This window comes from Miniopterus schreibersii (assembly GCF_964146895.1).
Source record: "Miniopterus schreibersii genome assembly, chromosome: 1".
Classification (NCBI taxonomy): Eukaryota; Metazoa; Chordata; class Mammalia; order Chiroptera; family Miniopteridae; genus Miniopterus; species Miniopterus schreibersii.
In genome coordinates, this window is record NC_138101.1 from 61,295,203 (window position 1) to 61,315,885 (window position 20,683).

The window sequence follows — 20,683 nt, forward strand, 5'->3', positions numbered from 1 at the left end:
AGAATAAAACAAGAGAAAGACACACAACATTTTTAATGTTAGTTTATTTGTTTATTAGACTCCACATATAAGTGAAATCATATGGTATTTGTCTTTCTCTGACTTTTAACAGTTCTTGTAATACTGGTTTGGTGGTAAGAAACTCATTTAGCTTTTTCTTGTCTGGGTTTCTCAACAGAAACATTTCAGGCCTAAAGAGATCGGCATGAAATATTCAAAGTGATGAAAAGCAAGGACCTACAACCAGGATTATTTTACCCAGCAAGGCTATCACTAAAAGAGAGCGAGAAATAGACACAACTTTAAGCAAATGGGGAAAAAAACTACAGAGAAATGTTTTCAGGACAATCTTCCTTTTGACCTACATTCCACCTTTCTGGGGAGGAAAGCAGCAAACCTCACTTACTCTTTTCTACTCCAAATCAAACCTGCACTTGACATAATGTACAAAGAGCCTTTATCTGATAGTCACTATTTGAGGACCCCATTACCCATATGTTTAAGAGGAAGATGAACTTCAGCTGTTCAACCTTCCTCTACCAGTAGACTGTTGTGTTCTTTTTCTGCCTCTCTGTCTTGGCTCCACTAGCTCTGAATGGTTATGTAGTGAAGGGTAGAAATGGAAAGGGTGCTAACCAGGAATCTGGACAGGCTCCTGGTTTCATAAAGCACAAATGGAAATGTATATAAACTCCTTATATCCAGTGGACTCCATGCTAAGTAGGAAGCACCTTGAGGAATGAGAGCAATCTGGGGAAGAATGAGTTTCATAACAAAATATCTAAAATACTTAGTATAAAACTGGTGACTCCAATGACAAATGCAAAGGGCAGCAGTAAATGGCCTTATTTCATTATCCTGCTTTCCATGTGTTTCATTTTTCAAGAAATGTCTTTGTGGGCATAATTTTTTAAAAAATACTTGGAAGAAAGCCACTTTAACTGTGTTTAGAAGCCAAATGAATACAGTAGTCCCTAGAACTGAGATGCAGAGGGCATTGTACTGCATGAATCAAAGTAAAATTAAGAATCTTAAGTGACTCATAGGGTTGGCCACTCACTCTGTATAAGTGCTAATTTGAATGAAATATGGACCTGAATGACATTGTCCTCATCAGTCACTGAATGTATTAGTGTAGCATACTAATTATTTGAGTGTAATTTTCAATTGCTACACATTTTGCAAATGCATATTTACTTTTATTTTTGTTTGTATAAGGGGCAATCATATTATGAGATGAATGAGGTTTTGTTTTGGTAAAGGCATCTTTCATGCATATATTGCCTACAAAATAGATTCTCCTTATAAGAAGCCAAACTCTACCCCAGGAACTGTTCTTTGTGTGAAGTAGAAATGACCCTGCTCTTCAAATTTCTCTTTGTGGTTATTGTCTCATGAAATATAATTATTCACAATTTTTGTGTGAAAGTAGACTCCTTCTAGATATTGTGCTTCTTTATGTTGTGCTTAAGATGATTACAATAAAAAGGAAGAAAATGGATGTTCCTGATGTATTTCAAGACAAGAGTGGGCCTTAGATATCCACAGTTCCCACTTGCCATCTCCTTCTAGCTGGGAGGTCTCCCAAGAAGATACTCAGAGACTGAATCATCTGTAGTTGCTTCTTATTAAGGACTATGGATATGTCGAAAATGCATACATTATTTATAATGAATGGCATCTGGTAATGCTGTTATGGTAGATCACTAGCTTTTCTAGTCAGGATATTTTCAATAAAAGTATAGATTTCCTCATATCATAGAGGCTAGAATATGAGCAATGCTTCTTATGAAGATAGATGTAGACTAGAACTGGAAATCTGTCAGAAATTAGAGGAGTTCTAGGTCCTACTACTCTCTGTCTCTCATGAACAACTTAATCTTGCTCATGGGGTTTCCCCATGTCCCCATATACTCTCTCCATTCTTCTCTATCAACTCTATTTATTCATAATATTTTTTATTATGTCATAGGCATGGGGAGAAATCATGGATGTCTCAGACTCACTCTACTAAGACCTTGCTGCTTTTATTCCCACAACTAATCACTTGTTTTTGTTTCTTTGGGTTTTCTAGTTCACGTGGCCCAGAAAGGAAATTTGATTGGCCTAGGTCAGCATTTTCTTCTTTTTAGTTTTTAAACAAGTTTTATAAGGAAATTCAAAACTAAATTAACTAATTTTAAGTATACAACTCAATACTTTTTAGTAAACTTATAAAGTTGTGCAACCATCACTGTAATCCAGTTTTAGGATATTTTATTAACTCAAGAAACTCCCTTGAGACTTTTTTGCAATCAATCCCATTTGACCTTCAGCTTGAAGCAAGCACTTGTCTGTTCTTTTTTCCTACAAAAATGTTCATTCTGGATATTTTATATAAATGGAATTACACAATATGTCATGTTTTTGGAAAGGCTTCTGTCACTGAGCTTAATGCTTTTGAGGTTCATTGACCTTTGTTGGCACCCAACCATTTGTGGCTATGGAGGAATAGAGTATCACATGTATCAGTATTTTGCTTTTCTAAATTGCTGAATAGTATCCCATCATATGGATAGCCCGTGTTTTGTAGCATTCCAAATCCATTCCAAATGGAAGATCCAATAGAATATTCCATTTCATCATTTGATGGCTATTTGGATTATTTCCAGTATTATGACTAATGTTACTATTAACATTCATTATCTCAATAACACCCTGTCTTGATTATTATAGCTTTAGAGTAAGTTTGGTAACTGGCTTGGGTAAGTCCTCCAAACTTTGTTCTTTTTGAAAGGTATTTTTCCTATTTCAGGTCCTTTCCATTTCTATATATGTTTTAGTATCAGCATATCAATTTCTAAAAAAAAAAAGAAAAAAACTTGCTGTGATTATGATAGGGACTGTACTGATATATTAATTATTTATCAACTTGGGGAGAACTGTTATCTTAAAATATTGAGTCTTCTAATCCATGAATATGTAATGCCTCTCCATTTAATTAAATTATTTAATTTCTCACAGAAATGTTTTGTAGTTTGGTGTACAAATCTTACACTAATATTGTTAAATTTATTCTTATATATTTTATCCTTTCTCATGCAATCATAAATGACATTATTTCCTTAATTTTATTTTTAAATCATCATTGCTAATATATAAAAATATCATTTATTTTTGTATATCTTATATCCTGTGCAATGAAACATCCTTTATTAATTCTAGCAGTTTTGGTGGATTCTTGGACTTTCTACATAGACAATGATGTAGTCTGCTAAGAAAAGATATTTTGTTTTCCTCTTTCTAGTCTGAATAAATTCATCTATCTGTCTGTCTGTCTCTTTATCACCTTATTGCACTATCTAGAATCTTTGATTATAATTTTGAACAGAAATGGTGAGAATGGACATCTTTGCTGTGTTCCATAACTTAAGAGAAAAACATTGCTTCTCAGTCTTCAGTACGATGTTTGCTATATGTTTTTCACTGATGTCCTTTATCAGTGTGAAGAAATATCATTTTATTTCTAGTTTATTGAGAGTTAGTGTGTGTTTAATTTTGCAACTATTTTTCTTTTCCTACCGATTCTATTAATATGGTGTATTATATTACTTGACTTTCATATGCTAAACCAACCTTGCACTCCTGATAAACCCCACTTATTCATATTTTATATCCTTTTTTATATGTTATTGAGTTTGGTTTGCTAATATTTTATTCAGAATATTTGCATCTATATATATGAGGGATTTGGTCTGTAGTTTTCTTAACTTGCTTTTTCTCATTATTCTTTTCTAGCTTTGGTATTAGGATAACACTGGCCTCAGATAATTACTTATGCACTATTCCCTCTTCTACTTCCTGAATTTGAAGAGAATTGCTATCATTTAAAAATATATATATTTTATAGAATTCACAAGTGAAGCCACCCTGTGTGGAGTTTTCTTCATGGAATGATTTTAAATTTCTAATGCAATATCTATAATTGTTTTAGGTCATTTCAGACATCTTATCTTTTTGAGTCAGTTTTAGCAATTTGTTTCTTTCTAAGAATTTTCCCATTTTATCAAACTTGTCTAATTTGTTGTCCAAGCTCACATTTTTGTACCAGATATCATAGATGACTTCCCACTATTGAATTGATCTTTGTTGGCACCCAACCATTTGTGGCTATAGAGGGATAGAGTATCACTGTACAAAGCAAAGTTGCCAAATGGTTGTCTCATTTGGTAGAGACTAGGAGGAAATATACAGGGGGTGTGATTCTTTGGTAGCAATGGTCTAGACAACAATGAGTCTAATTCTATTTAACACACTAGTTTAACATTTCAGCACAAAATCTTATACTTACTCTTGTGTTGGGAACTTTGTAATGTTGAAACAGCATTTGGAAGTGTAAGATTTGTCACTGTTGTACTTGGGGTGGTCAACACTTTCTTCGTTGAAACATTGGTTGTGGCTTCTAATTATGTAAAAAGAACCAACAGTCATCAGAGTTATAACCAATCACCAGATAGTCTCTTCAGTATTCATATTAACATCCAGCTACAACTTAAAGATTAGTTACTGAAAGTCTTCTAATCAACATTTAGAATTTCAGCATTTTGATGTCTATCTTTTGGTGATCCAGTTAATTACATTAAAGAAACTAAGAGGCACATTAGACTCTCTTATATGCTTGCAATAGGTTATCTCATTTAATTATAATAGTAATACTATGAATTAATAATTGTGATAATAATTTTATATATAAGAATCAGAAAATTTAAATAATTCCCTCACAGTCACATAACTTATAGCAGAAGAGAGCCAGGATCTGTATCCAAGTATTTCTGGCGCAAAAGTTAACCACTTGACTACCCTAGAAAGGGGATGGTAAGGAAGTGGTGATAGTTCAAGATGGTATCATGGTTCCCATGCTGTCCGGGAAATCATTTTAAGGTAGGTGAAATAGCCAGGAGGAGCCTGGCCAGGCGTGGCTCGGCGGTTGAGTGTCGACCTGGGATCTGGGCAACTGGGGTTCAATTCCAGGTCAGGGCACATGCCTGGGTTGCAGGCTTGGTCCCCAGTCAGGGGCGTGAGGGAGGCAGCCGATCAATGACTCTCTCATCATTGATGTTTCTCTTTCTCTCTCTCTCTCTCTCCCTCTCCTTTCCTCTCTCTGAAATCAATAAAGATATATTTAAAAAAAAACAAACAGACAGCCAGGAGGAGAGGGATAACAGGAAGTAAATAGAATAAACTTTTAATTATATCTCATTTATTTTTTTAAAAAGAAAACCACAAAGATAAGCCAAGCTTTCAAAAATAACATTGGAATAAGTTTACTTGAAACAATCTATATTTGCATAATATTATAAAAACAAAATGATTGATGCCCTTCGTTTTTTCAAATTCCAGTATGGGGAACATTGTTTAGTGAAGAAAAGGCCAGCATTCAAGTTAGTCCAAGCTTAATGTTAGCCAGATAGGATGTTGGCCAAAGATGGGGGAAAGCAATTTAATAGCTTTCTATCTCAAAGTCAGCTGAAACCCGGAATTGCTGGTGCCTTCCAGAAGTGTTAATCAATATCATGTAATGCAAATTCTTAGTGCAGTTGAGAGACTTATGCTAGAGAAATTAATAGTTTCTCACATGTGGCTAAGTATGTCTTCAGACAAAAAGCCTCCAGGAATTGGCATGCAAACAAAAGTGAAATAAATTCAAATATAAGCTATAGCATTAACTCTGCACATGAGAAATAATAAGTGAAATTGGGTATAAACTTCAGAGGCATCTTGAAGGGTTAATCTGAAAGGAAAATAACTGAGGGAGTAGAGAAAAGTCTTATCGTAGCAAAAAGGCAGAAATCAATGTCTGATAGCATGAATGTGGGAAGGTCACTCAAGGTACAGAAACTCAATATTAGAGGATGGAGGTACATGTGGGGATAAAGATTTTGATTCTCAAGAGAATTTTTTTTTAAATGCTTGGAAAATATCCGAACAGAAGATTCTCTTCAGAAATCTTTGGAGAAGAATTCTGTTGAGTTAAAATTGGAAAACATGAAAAAAACCACCCTGATGGCCTAAAGAATTTTGTAGTATGAAGAGAACTCAACAATCTTGTTGATAGAAAGAGAATATACAGCTAAGAAAGATGTGGGGAGCTGCCAGATTAGAAAAATACAAACAAAATAGTAGAATAATGGAATAGCTGGGGATGCAACACCAAAGATTTTGCTTAGAGAATTGTGCATTTTTTTTTTTTTAATTTTATTTTCAATCCTCACCAGAGGATATTTTTTCCATTGCTTTTCAGAGAGAGTAGAAGGGAAGGAGAAAGTGAGAGAGAGACATCAATGTGAGAGAGACACATCGACTGGTTGCCTCCTGCACATGCCCCACCTGGATCCGGGGATCGAGCCTACAACAGAGGTAGATGTCCTTGGCCAGAATCAAACCTGGAACCCTTCAGGGGCCAACGCTCTAACCACTAAGCAAAACAGGCTAGGGTGAGAATTGCCTATTGTTGATGTGGAATATACTTCACAAACAAGAGTAGAATTCAAGTTTACACTCAATTCAGAACAAGTTTCAACTACACAGTGCCAATTAGGCAATGGAAGGAATCTTGAGTGCTTTGAAGGTAATCGAAATATTTTTAAATATCCATGGTGGACCTAAAATGAATAGAATAAAAGATGTGGAGACAGACACTGCCAGAGCTGTAAATTCTCAGATTTTACTAGTGTACTGAAATGTTTCAAATCTTGTATTAACATCTTGATGGGAAAATTGTCCTAATTGCATTTTGGGTTCACCCATAGTAGATTCTGTGCTCCTGCCAAAACTGACTGCCTCCTCAGACTAAAAAAAACCCAATCTTAAATCTGTTCTGCAACATATATGGTTTGCTCTCTTTCAGTTTTTCTGTCTGACCATTCCCCCCCCTCCCCCCCCCAAATACCAGCATGTGTCTGCTTTGGTCTACAGGTTCTCATTGCACTTAACTCTAGTTAATAATATATGTATTAGGTTTGATGAACATTATTTTAGTTGAGAAATTTATATTGCAAAATCAATATATATTGGCTTTACTTTTAGGATTTGTGTTTTTGAAATTCATGACTTTTAAATTCTTAGAACTTTGTTTTAGGTGGAATGCATGAAAGACAAAATATAAGTAATTTTTAATCCATATTTGAATTGGAATAAGGAAAATCTAACACAAGAGATACTTGAGAGAGACACACCAATACTGGAGTGTAAGTACAGAGAAAAGACCTTGATTCCAACCATACCCTAGCCAACTATTGGCTAGGCTGAGCAGAAAGAGTGTGAGGGATAGAGGCTGTTTTATAATTGTCTTGAAAATACTAATTTGGGATTCATCTTGTATATTCTGGGACATTAAATTTGATGGAGAAAGTAGTAAGTGTGAACATTAATTACTTTAGAAATTTAAGGTGTGGGAATATTAGTACTATAGTATGTTATTTGGTTTCAAAAAAATATGTTTTTATAGTCAAATTATTTGAAGCTGCATAGTTTTTATAGATTTTAAAATCAAATGAATGTCTTTGTGTTAGTATTACTAAGATTAAAAAAAATGTTATTGTGCATTGCAAAACTCAAGGGGGTAGTATTTTCTAAAGTAATTTCCCAAGAACCTTCATTTTCAGGGATCACTTTATGTACTAGTATTCCATAGAAATTCTGTCCCCGTGATAACATGGGGAGTCTTGGATAAATTAGCTAAATTAATGTCCTGATTCATTTAACTGACTTTTGGAGAAATATTAAAGAGTCACTCATAGAAAGATTGTGAGGAGCATAAATGTTTATACCACTGGTCCTAGGGAGATCTGTCAAAGCTGACATGGAAAAGAAGCTTCTTAACGTTTTGCTTAGATTCTCCTAATCTCCTCCCTTGAAGTGAAAAGCAATACCTTAGACTGTAGATAAGTTTAAACGCTAAGCCCAAGAGAAAAAAGCAAAACACTCATAAAAGAGATGTGAAGGAGGGTAGCAAACACCTGAACAATTCAAGAACTTAAGATCTCATCTTCTTCAGTCTTTCTCTCCTAAGGAACCAGTCTATAAGAGAGTTTCAAAGATTCTGAAGGAAACAAAATGGTGGTGGTAAAAAAATATAGGTAAAATAAAACTATAGCTTTCAGCAGGAGACAAGAAGAGGGAGAGTTTTATTTTAATGTGAATTTTATATTTCTTTCTCTTTTTCATATTATTTAGATGGTGAGTTAAGGTAGGTGTTAATGGCCCTTTGGAATTGTATATTTACCACTGTCCTCCTTCTTGCAAGACCAGTTAAAACCTGAGTAGTACCCCAAGGACAGTGAGCCAGAACAGACCACTGAAGAGCTCCCTGCCACTTAGGCAAATAGGGTGTTTAGGTGTCTCCAGATCTATCCATTATCTACCCCAGTTTACCAAGGTAAGTTTATATAGGACTTTGGGACTGATCTTAGGCCAGGAATAAAGTTGTACTTAGTGATGCTCTTTGCATACGTACCCCAGAAATCAGATGGATTGGGGTAGTTTGGTGACTTCAGAGGAATCCAGTAATTTGGTATTCTTTTTCAATCTCTCTGCTCTTCCTTAGAGACTTTACTAACAAGTAGATGTTTACTTTCTACTTCCTTAAAATCTATTTTAACAGTGTTTATTGGAGCTAGAGAAAATATTGGTAGGGGCTTCACCTTTATTGTCTCCTATCTAGTGATTCTATTTACCTACAAGGTTTCACATATCAGTGAATAATTAGCAGTGATGCTTATGGGGACCTTAAAAGCTTCTGAAACATTTGAGTTGTCCTTTTGAAAACTGTGGTTCACAACAATTATGCAATGGGGTCAGGTCAGGTGGTGGGTGAAAATGGGCTGCTTTGTTTGTTTCCTGATTATAGCTTATACTTTTTTAAAACTATGAATGGAATTTAAGTAAACATAATATCCCATTTCAGGAACTTTTATCTGTGCTGCTGTAGCCCTAAGGGCTCAGTGGCAAAGCTTCATGGATCACCTTTAGTGGTAAGATTGAGAAATAGGTAGAAGTCCACCCTACCTTGCCCTACACCACCACAACACTGTTTAAAATTGAGCAATTCAACTTCTACTTGTTTCATATATTGGCATTTTGTACTTGCCAATAAGATTTTCTGTGAATATGTTTCAGCCAAGTAAAAAAAATTTAGACAACAGTAGCCTTACTCAATAATGAGGCTCCAAAATGGTAACCTTGCCTATCCACACTAAAAGCAAGATGAAGAACATCAGAAAAGCAGGCAGAAATAAGATTTACTGTCACTGTGAAATTCATGTGCGAGTAATATTTCTACACTATGCTCAAGAACATGAAATTTCACCTGGACTTCTTTTGTAAACACAATTCTAACTAGTTGTTGTTCTTGTTGTGTGTGTTAAGTTGCTCCCACTTAAAGGAGTAACTTAAAAGAAATAACCATCCATAGCAGGCTGACAATATGACCAAAGGGATAGCCTGGGAGCAGGGGAAAAACAAGAACCTGTATCAAAACCAGAAAAAACACACCCACAATTACAGAATTTGGTGACCACTTTGTGGTGGGAGAAAAAAATGCTATGTGAGCCTTATTAATACCTGGAGAGATCACTATCTAATAGTTAAGACAATTGAGATTGAACTGAGATTAAAATAATATCAATTCAGTGAGAAATATGTAGTTATGAATTTGTTAAATAATAAATAAAAATTTGAAGTTAAAGGACAGATTTCAAATTCAAAATTGTTATAAAATTTGTGTGTTTTAAAAATGAAGTCATTTAGCCTTTCTGAAACTCAGTTTTCCTATCTTTAAATAATAATATTTAAATGAAAACATTAAAACAATCTAAAAATGTTTTAGATAGTGACCTCATATTACTAAAATAATGAATGAAAGAGAAGACATTATTACCATCTTAATAGAAATAAAAAGGGTTATAAGGCAATACTATGAACAACTGAGTGCCAACAAATTAGATAATCTAGAGGAAATGAACAAATTCTTAAGAAATCACCAACTAGCAAACTGAGTCAAGAAAAAATAGAAAAATCTGAATAGACCTATCACAAACAAAGAGGTTGAGATAGTAATCGAAAATTTTCCATAAAGAAAAGCCAGACCAGATAGCTTTACTGATAAATTTTGACATATGTTTAAAGAATAATTCTTCATAAACTCTTTCAAAAACTGATACAGAAGGGAACACTTCCCAACTCATTTCATGAGACTAGTACTAGCCTCATGCCAAAATCAGACAAAAACATCACAAGAAAAGAAAACCATAAATCTGTATCTTATAAGTGTAGATACAAAAATTCTTTACAAAATAATACAAATCATACCCAGAAACATATAAAAATATTTATATGCAATAACCAAGTGGGATTCACCCAGGAATGTAAGTTTACTGAGCATAAAGAAATCAACTTCATATGCCATATTAATAAAATAAGAGATAAAAAACACATAATAATCTCAGTATAGTAAGATAATGCATATGACAAAAATCCAACACCCTTGCATGATAAAAAACACTCAACATACTAGTAATAGAAGAGGATTTCCTTAACCTGATAAAGGGCATCTGTGAAAAACCCCAAATAACATCATATTAATGATGAAAGACTGAAAGCATTCCCTTATAATTAGGAACAAAACAAAGATATCCCCTCTCACCACTTCCATTCAGTGTTGTATTGAAGGTTCTAGCCAAGGCAGATAAGCAAGAAAATAAAATAAAAGGCATCCAGGTTAGAAAAGAAGTAGGATCGCTGGGTCAAGAAGTAAAATTGTCTCTATTTGCAGATGAATCTTGGATATAGCAAATCCTAAGGACACACACACACACACACACACACTCACACACACAAATTAGAGCCAATGAATGAGTTCAGTAAGATGGCAGGATATAATATTATTTGAAAAAAAAAAAATGTATTTCTATATAGTAAGATTGAACAGCTCAAAATAAAATTAATAAAATGATTCCATTTATAACAGCATCACAATGAATAAAATATTAGGAATACATTGAACAAAAGAAGAGCAAATATTCTAGACTGAAAACTATAAACATTATCAAAAGAAACTTAAAAAGACCTAAATAAATGGAAAGGCATCTCACATTCATGGATTGGAACAATTAAGACTGTTAAAATGGCAATGTTTCCTAAATTGATGTTCCTGAACAGATTCAATGCAATCCTTATCACAATCTCAACTGACTTCTTGCAGAAATTGACAAACTGATCCTAAAATTTATATGAAAACTCAAGTTACTCAAAATAGCCAAAACAATCTTGAAAAAGAAGAAAAATGTTGAAGCACTCACATTTTCTGATTTCAAAACAATGCAAAACTATAGTAATCAGGAGTGATGATTCTGGATAAGGGTAGACATATAGATAAATGGAGACTTGAGAGTCTAGAAAATACTCATGCATTTATAGCCAATTGATTTTTATCAAGAGTGCCGGGATAATTCAAATCAGGAAAGAAGTCTTTTCAACAAATGGTGTTAGGACAACTGGATAATTACATGCAGAAGAAGGAAGCCGGATACCTACCCTACACCATATACAAAATCAGACTTAAATATAAGAGCTAAAACTATAAAATTCTTAAAAGAATATATTTGTGTAAATCTTGTAACCTGAGTTGAACAATGGTTTCTTAGATTTGAACCCACTCTACAAGTGACTAAAAAATACTAGAATGTCAGCCCAAAATATGCCTCTTTGACATAAAAATTTTAAATTAAGGAGCAGCAAATGCAGAAAAAGCTTCCCCTTTCTGCCTAAAGGCGGGATGTAAATTCTCCTTTTACTGGAGACAGACTCTTATCAGGCCAGAAAGGCGCCAGAGGAATTTGCAAACAAAACTTAGTCCATTAGTTTCCTTTCATATATTTATCTATTTGTCTTCCCTCAGCTTGCCCCAGCTGGGAGGCTGGACAGTTTTCCTTTGTCCTGTCATTCTTTTTTTTTTTTTTTAACAAATTCATTGTGTTTGTTGTTGTTGTTGTTGTTGAAGACTATACTAGCTGAATTCTAAGCCACTGCTTTGAGTAACTTTGTTTTAGATATAGCACATAATGTGTACTGCCTGTGTTAATAAACTTTTTTTCTTTGGTTTGTATGTCTTTTTGCCACAGGTCCCAGCTGGAAACCTATGATAGGTAAAGTTTTGCTTCCTCTACATGATCAGAGGAAATACAGATACATTTTACTCATCAAAATTAGAGATTTTAGTCCTTCAAAGGATACCATCAAGAAAATGGAAGGGCTACCTACAGAATGGAAGAAAATATTTGCAAGTTATCTATCCAATGAGGATTTAGCCTAAAATGTATAAAAAACTTTTACAACTCAACAAGACAAATAACTCAATTTAAAAAAGGGGGGCAAGGACTTAAATAGACATTTCTCCAAAGAAGATACACAATGGCGAAAAAGTTCATGAAAAGATGCTCAATGTCATTAGTCATCAGGAAAATGTAAATGAAAACCACAATGAGATACCACTTCACGCCCCCTGGAATGACTATGATGAAAAAGACAGACAACAAGTACTGGTTAGAAAATGGAGAATTTGTACCCACATACATTTCTGGTGGGAATGTAATACAATGCAGCTGTTTTGGAAATTAGTCCTCAAAGAGTTAAATATAGAGTTACCATGTGCCTCAGCACTTAGAGGTATATACCCAAGAGAAATGAAAACACACGGTCACACAAAAACTTGTACACATATGTCCTTAGCAGCATTATTTATAATAGCCAAAATGTAGAAACAACCCAAATGTCCATCAACTAATAAATAGATCATCAAAATACAGTGATGCATATAATGATATATTCAGTCATAGAAAAGAATGATCTACAGAAACATGCTACAACATGGATGAACCTAAGAGCATTATTCTAAGTGAAAGAAACCAGACGCAAAAGGTCGTAGATCGTATGATTCTATTTTTATGAAATTTATAGAACAGGCAAATCTACAGAGACAGAAAGTGGTTGCCAGGGGCTGGGAGAAGTGGGAATAGCGAATGATTAGCAACAGATACAGGGGGCAATGAAAATATTCTGAAATCAGAGCATGGTGATGGTTACACATTCTCATGAATATACTAAAAACCACTGAATTGTGTATTTTAAAAGGGTGCGCAGTATGGTATATGATATTATACCATTATGGCATGCAAATTATATATAGAAAAGAAAAATGGCGGCAAAACGTTATTACTCACCTTCACTTTTAACTGTAGTGCTTAATGAAAGAAGTGTTGGTAGCGGAGATGTTTGTGAGGATTGGTTGTTGATTGTTCCTAATTTGATAAGATAGATGACATTATTATTAATCACTATTTCATCTCACCTGCCAAGGAATAAATAAAAGTAAGTCAAATCTGGAGGTGGGCTGTAATCCCTCTATAGAGGTACTCGGTAAACCTTTGCCTGTCTTTAAGTTGTCCATTTTGCAGCTCCTTTTGTCCAAAATGCAGAATGTAAGTCCTGAACACTTGGGTGGCAGGATGAAAACACACCCATATACACACATATCCTATTTGTGTGCTCACACACACACATTTTGTATGATAGGACCAAAAAACAATTTTTTACTAGTTTGTTACTTAGGGATTTTTAAATGTACAAAAATATTATTGTGAAACAAATGATTTAAAATCACATCTACGATTTTGTAATGAGAAGAACCAGGAAAATTGTTCTTGGAACATCTGAAATCTCTTTTCCATAAATATAACATATAGCTAAAACAATCAAGAGGCACTGGGGCATTTGGCAATTTTTCTCCCTGTTAACCTAACTAAAATGAAATTTATACACATTTCTTTATAAAAAAAATAAATTCATTAAATAAAATCATTATATTTTTCCCAATGGGAAAAATGACCTGGTCAACAGGACGTAGGAATAACATGCCTTTTTTTTGGTCAGAATCACATTTCATTTTGTTGGTTTACTTATGACATTTAGACTTCCAAATAAACATAAATTAAAAAGAGACTTGCTGCCCTAGCCAGTTTCCCCAGTGGTTAGAGCATTGGCCCATGGACTGAAGGATCTCAGGTTTGATTGTAGCCAAGGGCACATGCCTCAGTTGCAGGTTCGATCCCTGGCCCTGGCTGGGGCAGGAGGGAGGCAACCAATTGATATGTCTCTCTCACATCAGTGTCTCTCTCTCTCTCCCTTCCACTCTCTCTGAAAAAGCAATGGAAAAAATATCCTCAGGTGAGGATTAAAAGAAAAAAAAAAAAGAAACTTGCAGACTCCTATAATTAATTAATTTGCTTATTTATGAAACATTCATTGAGTCCTCACTCTATACAAGGCCCATTCTTAAACTCTAAAGGGAAGCATCTAACTTCCAGTCATCTTTTTAATCTGAATAATATTAAGAATAATTCCTGACATACAGTCCTCATGTAGTGAATATTGTTTCAGATAAGGTGGCCTTCAAACCAGACAGGGGACCAACAAAGGGACAAAGCTCTGCTTTTAGTGAACACAACTTACCAGTTAGATACCCATAATAGTCAGCATTTCTTTCTTTCTTAAAACACATTAGAATGTCCTTTTGTGATTAGGACACATCCATTTTTACTATATGATGTATATAAAATCTGTATTGGGGGGAGGGGCTATTTGAGTTTGCAAAGTTTACTTAATGCTTTAAAATCCTACTCTGGAGGAGGTTTTCAAGGGTAAGCTGGCTGGAGCTATACAATTGCAGGGGGAAGGGTGGAGGTGAAAGAGGGAGTAGAGGGGATGGAATAAATAAAATAAAATAATAAAATAGAATAAATAAAAAAAAAATAAAATAAAATATACTAAGGAGCCACAAGAAGAAGATAAAACCTTTGGATAATTGTTGAGGACAAACACCTCTAAGCAGGTGGTGAAGGCTTTGTCTACTGCTCACTCTTCTGTCCTCACTGCTTAGTAAGGGAAATAGGTTATTACAGTAATGGACAGTGGCTGTAACAGGCAGATTTTGTGAATTACAATGAGTGCACTGAGGCACTTAAGGCTTTCTAAAAGTTTTATTTTTTTAAATTGTTTATTCATATGTGGTTATATTTTAGAAGAAGAAACCAACAAAGGAAACATTATTCCTAAAAGCTAGGCTTGAGATTGTACGTTGCCCACTCACATGATGCCAACATATTAAAGTGAAGGTGTAACGCTATAAATAAAGTGTCCCCTCTAGCCAGACATGGTGCCTTTGTTTTCACTTCAGCCCTACTCTTGATACTCTTGTTACCAATAACAGGCTGAACTGGATTTTTACAAACACCTTGACATTATGATTTACTGGCATATGTCTTGCATATTGCTTGAAAATTCAAGACGTAGATATGATTACAGAAAATAATTACACATATAATGATAATAATATAAATAGAGAAAATGTCAGTTTCTGAAGCCCTTGACCATTTTCTTTTATACATTATCTTGATTTCATGGTTGTTAGAGAGAAAAGAGATGTAATGAAGTTGAACTTTGGCCCAAATAGGTATCTTATTTTTCGGTTCAGTTTCAGCCTTGATCTTTGGGAAACAGAAGATCTAAATGGCTGCACATTTCTGAATGATGACCTTGTGATCATGCTGATGATCATCATATTTAATCAGTAAATAGGATATAAATCTATAACATAAATAAGATATAATTTATTTTAAATTTATTGTTAATATATAAATGTTTTCTTTCAAATGTTGATAAGGATTCTACATATAACTTACAGAACTGTTCTGTGTGCTAAACATGTTAAAATTCTGAAGTGTAAATGCACCCTCATAATTGTAAAATAAAATATTGTAGAAACTAATGAGAATTTTTATTTCTGTTAATTTTATGTGCAAAACAATGATTAAGTACTTTAAAGTGGTAAATAAAAGAAATAGACTGAAGTTAATATGAACATTAAGAGAGTACTAAAGCTATATATCTTTAGGAATATAATATCATTTTGAGTCAACAGATGTTTATAAAAGATTAAATCAGAGGAGAATTCTATTCTTTGTAAAATTGTTTAGTAAACTATCATTCATCACACTTTCCAAAATAACCTTTTATAACCATATTTAATTCCACTCAGGACACAAGGGTTTCAAGAAAATGTCAACTTGTAAACATTTCGTATCTTGTGAGAATAAACTAAAAGCAAAATGTCAACTTTACCACTTAGGAATTCAGTGAAAAGGAAAAACCAAGAGATCTTGTGCAAAGATATCTTAGGTAATTCATCTTTGATTCAAACTTAACAAGGGATATAAAAACAATAAATAAAGTTAAAAAGGATATGGGGAAAAAGAGGTACCCAAACCTATTTTTCCCCATTAATAATACAAGAAAATTTACAAAAATGCCTCCTAAAAGTCTTCTTTATAGATTCATGTTAGTCTCTAGAGAGAAAGTGCATCTTAAACATCACCGCAGCTGGTACTCCTGGTTCCTCTACTGACCTCAGTTGGAATTGAACCTCTACTTAATATCAATATTACTGAAATGTTTAATATCAGTGCTGAGAAATTTTTATTCCTGCATTGTAATTCAGTTCATTAAAAAAAAGTGACTATTAAATGTTTGAAAAATCAAGATGGAAAATAATTACACTTAAAGAATGAAATTTCAGGTTTATTTTCCTATCTTTAAAGTTCATTTTATGATGATAATATTCAGTGTCTGCCAAATGTTGGGAAGAGATGAAGTCCTAGCTCTCTCATTGGTTAAATCTGAGAGCAAGTCCTCCTCTGCCTTGGCTATAAGAATTCTCATCTTACTTGTACATTTTCCACTTTTCTGATGATAACATTTCTGGCATTTTCTAGAGAAAGAAAATTTTCATGCTTTAGAATACACATAAGTACTATTAAATGAAGTGTCTTGAGCCCAGCTGGGTGTGGCTCAGCGGTTGAGCGTCAACCTAGGATCCAGGCGATCGGGGTTTGATTCCCGGTCAGGGCACATGCCGGGGCTGCGGGCTGCAGCTGATCAATGACTCTCTCATCATTGATGTTTCTTCTCTCTCTCTCCTTCTCCTTCCCTCTCCCTGAAATCAATAAAGACATATTTTAAAATAATAATAATAAAAAATAAATGAAGTGTCTTTAGACCTTTAAACAAGAAAATCCGACTGGGAAACTATACAATGAAAATAAAGAAGCCTCTCCATGGCATGCTTTCTGTTGTAGTTGTCATTGTTAAGCACTTTTATTGTGGCTAAAATGACCATGTTGACCATGAGGAAGGGGGAATATGGAATCATTTCATTATAGATATACATTTTGTGATATTATTGTGAAATAGTTATTTTGGAGGATGGGACATTGTATAAAACTCCCCAGTATGTAAATCCCCTCACAGGTCTAAAGTTACGAAAACATTTAAGTCCTATCCAGGTAGCTCAGTTGGTTGGAACATCATCCTGATATGTCAAGCTTGTGGGTTCCATTCCCGGTCAGGGTACATATAAGAATCAACCAATGAACGCACAGCTAAGTGGAAAAACAAAACACTGTAACTCAACCTCTCCTCTTTCTCTCTCTAAAAAAATCATAGAAATGAAAACATCTATACTGATACACTGCTGAGAATATGAGAATTCAAGACAAACTTCCCATCATTTTCATTATTTGTGTATTAATTTTGTTGCCTTTAGGATCAGGGGCAATCTCTAGTATATGTGGTTCAACTTGCTTACACCCTAATACACAAATGGTGATGAGATAGGCCAGACAAAAAGGAGTTCCTCTCTCTGTCTTCCTTCTCCACTGTGGTTCTCTCTTTTTCCTATAGGCATCGTGGCCCCCCAGCTGCCTGATGGCTCCACCTGTCATGACCACCCTGCCAGACTTTCTGTTTCTCACCCTGCATCAGAGCAGATCACGGCCATCAGAGCCTGCCTGCTTCTCCCTCTTCACCTGCCTTCCACCATCACTCTCTCAGCCTCTTTCCTGAGAGACCCCAAAAATGGAGTCATTTCTTTTCCCTAACCCCTCTTCACTGCTATCCTCACGGTTCCTAGATTTTAATCCTTAAAATCCCTCTAAACAAATATTAGATGATTCTAAGAAATTATTATTAATTTGAGGGATTTCATAATGACAGTGTAGCTTTGCAAAAAATTGTCTGTATTTTTGAGATGTGTATTTAGTGTGTAGAGAGAAAATGGTATAAAGCCTGGATTCCCTTCAAAATACTTTACAACCAAATAAAAAGAGAGAAGAGAAAGAAAAAGAGAGAAGAAGGGAGGGAAGGAGGAACAGAGGGAGGGGAAATGTAGGAGGAGAAGGAAGGAGAAAAATGAGGCAAATCTAAAGTCTTGATAATCATTGACTCTGGGAGATGAGCATATGGTTATTAATTACAGTACTCTACCTTTGGGTTCATATGAACATTTTTATAATAAAAATAACAAAAACAAAAGCTTCTCTAGCCTATTACAGTTTTTATAATTAAATGTGAATAATTTAAAATTCTTTGGGAGAACTTTTGAAGAACACAGACTAGAGTTTAATTTTTGTTAACTGGGTACTATGAAGCAGTAAATGTACCATGGAAAAGAATGAGGAGCGTGTGTGTGCACGCATGTGTGTGTGTGTGTGTGTGTGTGTGTGTACATACAATCTCAAGTGTTCTATGCACTTGCTTCAGAGAAAGGGGCTTCATTGTCCCTTTACAGGAGCCCCTGACTCTAAAGTCACTAAAAATGTCTCTCAGTTATGCTTTATCTGAGTAGGTTTAGAGTGTCCCTTCCAGTCAGAAATGTAAGATGCATTCCTGGTATCACAAATGACAATTCTGTCTGAATTCCTTCATTGAACCATCCCCCACCCCTGGCTTTTCACCATCAGTTAACATAGTGGTTAGGATATGTGTTATTATTTGGACAGTGTATTCACTATCAATCGTTGTAGGCAAGGTTAGGGATCTTTCTATCAAAAAAGTGTTAAGTCCCAAGTAGTTAACATTAAAAACTATGAAACTTCAACCCTTTGGGTCTGCATGCCAAGTCAGCACTTATTTTGAAAAGGGTGGCATTATTGATTGCAAAAATAATATGCTCTTACCAAATTAGTGTTATTTTATGTCAAGCTCTCAGCTGGGAGGGGGGGGGGAGAGCACTTAAACCCTGGAAAAAGAATTGAGACCATTTTTAAAAGCCAAATAAAAATATAGTGTGCAGGAGTTGGCTGGAGGCCTCATAGGCCCTGGCTTTCTGATTATATCATTTGGAGTTCCTCTCGGTTGAAAATGAAGGTTGTGCCATATTCTGGAAATAAAATTCCATGTGTTGCCCTCATTGTGTAATGCTTTCTCCTGGTTTGGTAGGGAAGTTCTAGGAGTTTAAGGTTTCACTTTAAAATTAAACATTTCAGAAATAGTGGACTATATTTATAATACCCTTTTTCTCTGAGAATCACTACCCCATCCAGGCCCAGTGAAATAGCCCTCATCAGTCCTCAGCATGTGTTTGAGCTTGGTATCGGAATGAAAGGTGAATGAAGAACAGAGAGGTAATGAAGATCGCTACGGGAATTTCAGTCATCAATTCATCAGGAGGTACTGTGAACTTAGCATTCTAAGCAGGTTTTCTGCCCACAGGTGATCAACAAAATTTTTTATTTTTTCTCTCTGTTGATAATTGGACCTGAACTATCTGCCTCATTTCATGTGTGTTGCAGGATAGACAATTTAGTATTCACTGGATTGATAATCTCTTGAAGTTTTTAATTCAATGATCTCAATGGCTCATTTTACTTTCATGGATGGTAAGGTAATCCCCTTTATACCTAGATCCATGAAACCTGATACAGTTTTCACTTAGTCCAATAACAATAATGATGACATTGCTACTGAAACCTACAAATTAAAGCTATAATCAACCCAATATAACTAGCAAAATCAGCTTGTTATTAATGTAGTTTCACCTTGTCAACTGTGCTGCTTAAGTGGAGAACTGGAATATTTAGAAAGATATTTTTCTGATTTAGGAAATGTCAATTTTTTTTCTTCTCTAAAAATAAAATGTGTGTATGTAATTTTCACAATAAGATAATTCTCAAACAGGAAGTAATCTAAGGGACATTACCAAAGAAGCCCACTAAGATCTCAGGGTTCTGTATTCAATTCAAATAGCATGAGTTTCAAAATAGTTAAATAGCACAGAACTTCATAACAATAGATATAAGGTCCCAATTACTTATTTTCCTGTGATTAAATTACATAGGAGCTACTAATTTTATTTGTTAGAGTTAGAGTAAATTTCACTAAGTATTTATCCTACCTTTGGGAGATGTTCCAACTGTTGATTTTTCAAAAAAATTTAGTGATTTCACTGCTGCTGATAGTGTTGGTACAGTTGTTTTTGCTGCAGAAATTGTTGATGAATTTAATACAGGAGTGGTAGCAGTTCCAGCATCTGAAAAAAGTAAATTGTGTTAAAGTGGTTGCATTGAAATTTACATTTATTTTGCCAATCAACAGACTATTTTATTTAAATAAATGAACTGCATGTATATTGCTGGTAAGGCATCCAGTAGGGCATGAATTTGAAATTAATTTTCTAATTGTTATGAATTCAGCCTAGGGCTTAATATTAATTCAGAACTCCATATGCTTCTCACCAATGGCATTTTCAATATGGCTG

At 34.5% G+C, this 20,683-nt stretch overlaps 1 protein-coding gene across 4 annotated transcripts in view; it reads right to left on the reverse strand.

Moving 5' to 3' along the window:
* Window positions 1-20,683, reverse strand: part of EMCN (endomucin) — a 102,670-nt gene that overhangs the window by 43,910 nt on the left and 38,077 nt on the right. For all 4 annotated transcript variants that reach the window (XM_081120898.1, XM_081120899.1, XM_081120901.1 and 1 more), the window contains exons 2-4: window positions 20,321-20,455; window positions 13,257-13,334; window positions 4,331-4,441 (exon numbers count right to left, since the gene is read on the reverse strand). In XM_081120898.1, coding sequence (XP_080977024.1) covers window positions 4,331-4,441; window positions 13,257-13,334; window positions 20,321-20,455 — 324 coding nt within the window. The remainder of the gene's footprint in view (window positions 1-4,330; window positions 4,442-13,256; window positions 13,335-20,320; window positions 20,456-20,683) is intronic.